This window comes from Otolemur garnettii, unplaced genomic scaffold, assembly GCF_000181295.1.
Source record: "Otolemur garnettii isolate 467f Iridium unplaced genomic scaffold, OtoGar3 scaffold00016, whole genome shotgun sequence".
In the NCBI taxonomy this organism is placed as follows: domain Eukaryota; kingdom Metazoa; phylum Chordata; class Mammalia; order Primates; family Galagidae; genus Otolemur; species Otolemur garnettii.
This window is the reverse complement of record NW_003852411.1, coordinates 24,647,746-24,656,271: the sequence shown is the minus strand read 5'-3', so window position 1 is coordinate 24,656,271 and position 8,526 is coordinate 24,647,746. Positions and strand designations below refer to the sequence as shown.

General features: G+C 37.6%; 1 protein-coding gene across 1 annotated transcript in view; it reads left to right on the top strand.

Moving 5' to 3' along the window:
- POU2F1 (POU class 2 homeobox 1) overlaps positions 1-8,526 on the top strand; it is a 177,214-nt gene that overhangs the window by 153,396 nt on the left and 15,292 nt on the right. The window contains exons 11-13 of the mRNA XM_023510819.1: positions 893-993; positions 2,182-2,403; positions 4,292-4,397. Coding sequence (XP_023366587.1) covers positions 893-993; positions 2,182-2,403; positions 4,292-4,397 — 429 coding nt within the window. The remainder of the gene's footprint in view (positions 1-892; positions 994-2,181; positions 2,404-4,291; positions 4,398-8,526) is intronic.

Sequence of the window (8,526 nt, the reverse complement as noted above, 5' to 3'; positions counted from 1 at the left end):
GAGTCTCCTGCCTCAGCCTCCCAAGTAGCTGGGACCACAGGCGCCTGCCACAACACCCGGCTATTTTTTGGTTGCAGCCGTCATTGTTGTTTGGCAGGCCTGCGCTGGATTCGAACCTGCCACCTTAGGTGTATGTGGATGGTGCCTTAGCCACTTGAGCCACAGGTGCTGAGCCAAAAACCATGGGTTTTTATCAGGAGAAACTGAAGTTTGGCTGGCCAAATTCTGGTGTCTGTATGGTATACCTAGAATTGTAGGTTGGGACAAGAACACTAGATACCTTGAACGTCTCCTATGGAGTGTAAGTTACTCCAACAGATATTTGGCATTTTGTGTGTGTGTGTGTTACCAAGCAATACCACAATAAGGCTTTCAACAGAATTTTGACTTCTCTAATTCAGAAAAGGCTTGAGCACATTGGAAGGAAATTGAATCAGCTCTGCCACTTGTTAACTGAATGCTTAGGCAAATTGCTCGGTTTCTTTAAGCTCAAGTTCCTTCATCTGTGAAATACCTGCCTTTCCTGCCTCACAGGCTTATTGTGAGATCCAAGTTGGATAGCATGGAGCACAGAGAAAACTTAAATTCCTAATAATACATAAGGTGGTATTAACATGACATTAATTTTATTCAACATTAATAGACCCTAAAAATGAAAAAATATAAATACCCAAGAACAACTTATTCTAAGTTAATACGAATAAGTTTGGTAAGTATAGTGTTCATTTAAATGTCCACCTACAGAAGCTTTTTGTTGAAAGTGGCCTAATACAGTAATGTACTGGGGATGCCAAAAAATGTATACACACTTTAAGCAATGTTATCTATGTATTACTTTTCAAAGTTTAATTGGATTGCAGTAGTAATGTGTAGTGTGATGTTCACTCAAAAGATGGCATTAATCAAATGAATACTAATATCATCATGAGACAGCTGGACAATCAAACTGGTGGAAGCACGATTGTCTCTCGAGGAACTCAAGATCATTTTGAGGTGATATTTGAGATTTGAGAATGTCTGTGGAAGTTCAGCGACAATGGAGGTGTGAGTACGCAGCAGAACCTCCGACACACCTAACAATTGCATACATCCATGATACGTTTGAGATGTAGGGTGCTGTGTGTGATGTGCACAGGGAAGATCCAGGAGGCCTCGCCCAGCAATGAGTCCTCCTACTGTGGTGTTAGAACAGTTTACACACTCGCCACAGAAGTCTGCCAAACAATGTGTACCTGAGACAGGAGTTAGCAGCATCAGCAAACCATGAGTTCTTAAAACAGCAAAATGGAAAGTTTTCATCCCAAGATTGTTACGTGCACCAAGAGACATGAGAGCTCACCTCAGAATTTACCAGGACAATGGATAGGAGAAAGAGGTGCGATCGAGTTTTGCCCACATTCTTACTTTCTACCTATAGGGGATCTTAAAGGATGTGGTGTACTGTAGAAAATGGCCTACACTGGTGGTACTTTGGGAAGAAATTTAAGCAGCACGCACAGTGATACAGGTGAACACTTTGGTCATCAGTGCTTAAGCAGTAGTTCTCTGTAATCAAAAGAGTCTGGATACTGGCGCCTGTGGCTCAAAGGAGTAGGGCGCTGGCCCCATATGCCAGAGGTGGTGGGTTCAAACCCAGACCCAGCCAAAAACTGTAAAAAAAAGTCTGGATACTGCTGGTGACCATATTGAGCACCTCTTGTAATTGCAGAAGTCAAATGTAAGACTTATGTTCATCTTTTGTTATCAGCATATATTGAGTGTTAGAATTTCAATAGTTTGTGTTTTTTGTTTTTTGTTTTTGAGGTAGAGTCTCCTTTTGTTGCCCTCAGTAGAGTGCTGTGGCATCATAGTTCACGCAACCTTAAACTCTTGGGCTCAAGTGATCCTCTTGCTTCAGTCTCCCAAGTAGCCAGAACTATAGGCACCTGCCACAATGCCCAGCTATTTTTAAAGACTGGGTCTAATTCTTGCTGAAGCTGATCTTGAACTCCTAAGCTCAAGCAGTTCACCACCTCAGCCTCCCAGAGTGCTAGGATTACAGGCATGAGCCACTGTGCCTGGCCCAGTTTCTTCATTTCTTAAAATACATGTACATTTTTTGGTACCCTCTGAACATCTCAGCTTCATTTCCTGACTTGTCCTTCCCTGTTTGTTTATATTCTGACATGATTATGCCAGTAGTTCAAAAAGCTATTCCAAAAGATGATATTTTTTCCCCTTCAGAATCAAAAGCCTACCTCGGAAGAGATCACAATGATTGCTGATCAGCTCAACATGGAAAAGGAGGTGATTCGTGTTTGGTTTTGTAACCGCCGCCAGAAGGAAAAAAGAATCAACCCACCGAGCAGTGGTGGGACCAGCAGCTCCCCTATCAAAGCAATTTTCCCCAGCCCAACTTCACTGGTAAGAATAAAAATACAGGAGCACAAACCCTACAGCTAGTTTTTACAGTTTTACAAATGATCTGTTAAGTCACTTTATTTTGTAACCGTTATGAATTTACTATGTATGTATTCACACTAGATAAATGTATATAAAATTATATTTTAGTTGTTACTAAGCTAATGGAATCTCATTTTGTTGACCCAAGAGCTTTCTGGTCTTTCTTGTTTTTAAAGAGAACAATTTTATTTCTTTTCAATTTCATTGCATTTCCATTATACACTTCTCTGATGTGGTTTATTAGGTCACTTTGTAACCATGGGAGTAAATTTGCTTCTGATTCCAGTTATCTCAAAAAATATTTAGTTACTTTTTATTCATGTTGAGGCCCCAAACCCAGTTTATTAAACTTACACTTATCTAATTAAGTGACAGTACATTCCCAAGTAACATTTAGCTCTGAACTTTTGTTAAGACAGTCATCTCTGTCAGGATCTTCACTCTGAAACATCATGTGGTCCTTTCATATATAATCTCTATGAGTGACTTCTACTGTTTGTGGGGTGTTTTTTTGTTTTGTTTCGAGTTTTTTTTTTTTTTTTTTGAGACAGTCTCAAGTTGTCACCCTGGGTAGAGTATTGTGCCATCATAGCTCACAGCAACCTCCAACTCTTGGCCTCAAGTGATCCTCTTGCCTCTAGTTTTTCTACTTTAAGTAGAGATGGGGTCTCGCTCTTGGTCAGGCTGGTCTCCAACTCATGAGCTCAAGCTATCCACCCGCCTCCGCCTCCCAGAGTGCTGGGATTATAGGCATTAGCCATCGCACCTGGCCTGCTTCTACTGTTGTGATAGAATGTTCTTTTTGGAGTGAAAGGGCATACAGTGGCAGTGTGACTCCTTTAATCTTTATGATTGCCAACCAGAATCCAAAAGGGAAGGTTGTTGAGTTTGCATTTCTGTTCCTTTTTTGTTAATTTATTTTACTTTATTTGAATATTATTCATACTGGAAGGCTTTTACAACTAAAGTTACCGTTACATGCACATTAATAGTTTAAGTGATGTTTGTGGTTGTTAAATGGTGGGTCTTTAATGATAAAGTTCATAAGATATTTATGGAAAAGATGGCTACTAAATAACAGTTTTATATAGATGACTTTTACGTTCTAGATTTATTTGGACCTCGATGGAAGACTCTTGCAAAACTGGAAATTTTTGTTATTTCAAAACACAACTTATTTTTTATTTTATTTATTTATTTTTTTGAGACAGAATCTCACTATGTCAACCCTAGGTAGAGTACCTTGGCATCACAGCTCACAGCAACCTCAAACTCCTGGGCTCAAGTGATTCTCTTGGCTCAGCCTCCAGAATAGCTGGGACTACAGGCGTCTGCCACAATGCCCAGCTATTTTTTTGTTGTAGTTGTCATTGTTGTTTGGTAGGCCCCGGCCGGGTCTGAACCCACCAACTCTGGTATATGTGGCTGGCACCCTACCTGCAGAGCTACAGGCAACTTAGTTTTTAAAAAACGTGCTTTATGTTCTTTTCATAGTTTCACTTCTTTAAAAACAAACACAAGGCAATTCTGCCTCCACAGAGTGAAAAATAAAAATAACACATGAATTCCAAATTCCCTGATACTGCCAAATAGTTTTTGTATTTAGGTAAATTTGATAATTCATACACAAGTACTATCCAGAAAGTATCCAGCCATGTATGTCTCTATTTTTTGTATTATGAGACTGGGTACTTTCTGGACAGCCCTCTTACTGGTTTAGAGTATATCTGACTCAACAGTATTGAAATTTAGGAATTTTTAATAAGTTCACAGTATGGGTTTAATTGGGTTTAAACTTTTACGTTTTCTTTTTTAGAGCTTTGTCCTTATTTTCATTTCTGACCTCTAGGTGGCGACCACACCAAGCCTTGTGACAAGCAGCACAGCAACCACCCTCACCGTCAGCCCTGTCCTCCCTCTGACCAGTGCTGCAGTGACTAATCTCCCAGTTACAGGTAAGCAGCAGCAAGGCGACACCGTTGCCAAGTACATAAGAGGCCCGTGATAGGTTTCTGTGAAAATCTGACATTAAATTGTGAGTTAAGGTTTTCAGGAGTGTCCAACATTTTGGCTTCTATGAGCCACATTGGAAAACACTGACGAAGGCTAATGGGCAAAAAAAAATGGTCCATGCATAATTTTCGTGATACCACCACAGATAAGCAAAAACCTCATATAATCCACACAGGTTGGGCACCACATATGGATTATTTTTTTTTTAAAAAAAGTTACATGTGAAAACCTGAACTTTAAAAAAAAAAGATTTGGCATAATTGATTTTGTCAGAAAAGAATACTTTTCCTTAAGGATTGTCTTAACCTGTTTTGTTCTTTCCCACATTAGTTTATCTTCTATATTGCTCCCAGAGTTATCTTTCAAAAATATCACTTTTTCCTTCAAGTAACCCATTTCCTTAAAAACCTTAAATAGCTGTTGCTTATGGCATTCAGACAGACATCCAGGTTCATCAGTTCATAGGTTATTTCTGGTCTGGACCTGATATTCCACTAGTCTTGCCTACCACACCCTGGCCACACAGAAGGGCTTCATCTTTTTGTAAATATCCCTATACCCTGAAGTGTTGTCTAGCCTGCAGTTCTTGACTGATATTAATAAAACCATTCCAGCTTACATGTCAGTTTTTCTTAGAAATATTTGTTACCTTCCCCAGCAAACTATTTATTTCTACCTACCTATATTATAAATAATTATATTTTTACACATTTGTCTTTCCAAGTAGTCTCTGCATTTCTCAAGAGTTGACACTTGTTGCCCAGCTCGGTGCCTGCACACTCACTATAAAATGAATAAGTATGTGTTTTTCCTTTGGCCTCTTTTAAATAGTAAACTTACCAAATATGTTTAAAATGACTTAGTATTGTCATTAGGCTTACCTAGTGCCTAAGACATACGTTTATGATATTTCATAATCAAGCTTGATTTAACCTAGAGTTGGGGACTTTGATTTTCCTTACTTGCATTTTAAGTCCATAACATCTCTTCTGCTCTGTGACCTAACCGTGATGTACAAATTGAATAAATGGCTTTATATTGTGTTACATTTCTAAGTATTAGATAATCTTATAATTTTTATTTTAAACAATACTTCTTTGATGTCTTTTGGGTTGTTGGACCTCTTTGAGAATTTGAAAGCTATAGACTTTTCTTCCCACAAAATAGACATAGTCATGATTTTTAGTAAAATGTATGGAGGTTTTTAAATGACAAGCCCCATCATTCCTCCCACTGCCCCAAAGCTGTGTATGGATTCCTCAGAGCCTGCAGATTCCAATTGTCAGACCTCTGTTGAGAGCATACATAGTATTCAGCATTTTAGCCTACTAAGCAAACTGTCAGTGATTGACTAGCATTGTGCTGGGTACGAGGGACCTGAAGTTGCTCCCTCTGAGGAGCTAATCTCCAAACCAAGTTCTAGTCATCTGGTAAATTATGAGCTGAACTCTACCTTCCCAACAAATTATAAGTCATATTATGTTAGGTCTAAAGCTACCCCCATTTTACAGAAAAATTCCTAATAATTGAGACTTTAAAATAAGTAGCTTTGCAGATTTTCTAAAATGGGAAAATCAAATAGAAGCTAATTTTAAGGAGATATGCATACTCAAAACTAGCTAAAAATCTGTGTCAGTTTTTGATGAGTCTGACAATCACATTCTCTTGCACACAGTTACTCAACCCGTTATGGATTTAATTATGACTGTTTCCTGAAATCTTGGTAATTCTTCTTGGAATGAAGTAGTTCTTTAATTATTAAGAAATTTAACCTTATAGGTAATTCAAACAAGAAAAATACAATCATGCCTACAATTTTTATATTCTCTTTAAAATTTATTATCTGTACATGTATACACAATTTCTGTTATATAGTAATACAATACAGTATTTGATTGCAGCCTTGGGACACCCTAAGCAGAGAACCCCATTAGGCTGTGCCAGACTCACAAAAACAATGAGGTGATAAAATTGTGTTGTTCTAAGCTGCTGAATTTGTGGTACTTTGTTACTCAGCAATAAAAAATGAATGCAGTAATATTATGTTTGTACTACCTATAAATATTGTACAGGGCCAGCTCATGTGATTGAATCTATAGTAGAAAAACTATAATCTTACAGCACTTAAACATTGCTGCTTGAAAGAGAAGATTACAAGACTCAATATCAAGTAATCTTTTCTTTTCTTATCAGCAGTTGTTCAAAATCTTAACCCATTTTAATTTTTTTTCCATCTTGGACCATAATTTCCTTAGACGGCCTCTTCAGACATTTCTATACTGCCTGCCTTTCTTTTTCTCTGTTGACAGAGGTAGCATATTTCTTTAACACAGTGTTTATTAAAGGCATTCAGTGTCTTAATGGTACAACTTATCTAGTGGAATCTATTTTCTTCTTGAAAACTTTCTTGGGATTTCTATAATTGCTTATTTTAATTTCATTGTATTAGTAAGTTAGATTAATATTTCTTAGATTCCATGTCTTCTTCTCTCCTTGATTCCTTTTTGTTTGTGTAGAACATGTTCTCAAATAATTTTTTTTCTTTATTTGGAAAGGCTCTATGGAGGGCAAATTTTCTTTTTTCTTTTTTTGAGACAGTCTGACTATGTTGCCTTCGGTAGACTGCCGTGGCATCACAACTCACAGCAACCTCAAACTCTTGGGCTTAAGTGATTCTCTTGCCTCAGCCTAGCTGGGACTACAAGTGCCCTGGCTATTTTTGTTATTGTTGTTGTAGTTGTCATTGTTGTTTAGCAGGCCCAGGCTGGGTTTGAACCCGCCAGCCCCAGTGTATGTGGCTGGTGCCCTAACCACTGAGCTACAGGCGCCAAGCCAGGGGTAAATTTTCTAAATACTAGTTTTTTCAGTAATAGAATTGTAGATGCAAAATTATTTTTCCTTTGTACTTTGAAAGTATTGTTTTTGTGTTTTTGCATCTAGTATTGCTAATGAATAGTCTGATTTCAACCTGTCTTTTCTTGATAGCTTTTTTTTTCTCAGTAAACTTTAAGAATCTTTTTATCCTTAGTGTTCTGAAAATTCACTAGGAAGTTTCAAGGAACAGGCCTTTTAAAAATTTGTCCTCCATAACGAACACTGGAGACTGTGCAAGTGAGGTATGGGATTAAAAATTACCTGTTGGTCACTATTCAGGTGACAAGTACACTAAAATTGTAGACTTTTCCATTCTACAATTCATCCATGTAAGAAAAAAAAAATTTGTACCCCAAATATATTTTTTAAAAAATAAAATGTTAAGCATTAAAAAATTGTCTTTATTGTTCTTCAGAGAGTATTTTCTATCTGAATTAATGTCTTTCTTTATCTTAGCTGCTTTTTCTAGTATTAGCTCTGTTTATTCATTTTATGCCATTTATTTTGTGCTGTCGGGTTTTTTTCATTGTCTGGTGAATTTATTTATACTGATGAATGCAAGACTGTATTACTTCATCTCGGTAGATTGCGAGTGATTTCTTTGCCATTGTGCAGCTTCTGTAACTCAGCAGTCCTCTCCTCTGAATGGGGGCCTGGCAGTGAGCAATGAATGTGGATAGAGAACTGCTGAACTTCATTGCAGTTTTCGAGTAGGAAGGAAGCAAGCAAGGCTGTGCCCTCACACATTCTCCAAAGGAGGGGGATCTTTACTCATGCATATCAGATGCATGCCATGCCAGAATTCTTAGCCTTCTACAGTTAGACTTTTAATTTTCCTGAAAAATAGTAGGTGACATTAATTCTAAGAAAATGAAAGGCCCACTAGCAGGGTTACTATGTAAACAGACTTGTAATCACCTTATTCTTGATTCTGTGTCCTATACCTATCTCAGTATCTGACAACTCTGAGCTGTCAGGGTTCCATTAGAGTGAAAATTTCCACCTCTGTTACCTCTGTCCTTCTGGACTGTAGTTAGTTTCTATACCACCTAATTTCATCTTTTTCTCATTTCTATAAATTTGTATAATTCTTAATCCCTTTGGTTATCCCTTTTTGTATTTCTTTACTATCATTTGCAATAGGATTTTGGAAACAAAGAGAAAAACCATGTCCTCAGAATGTTATCTTTTTTTTTT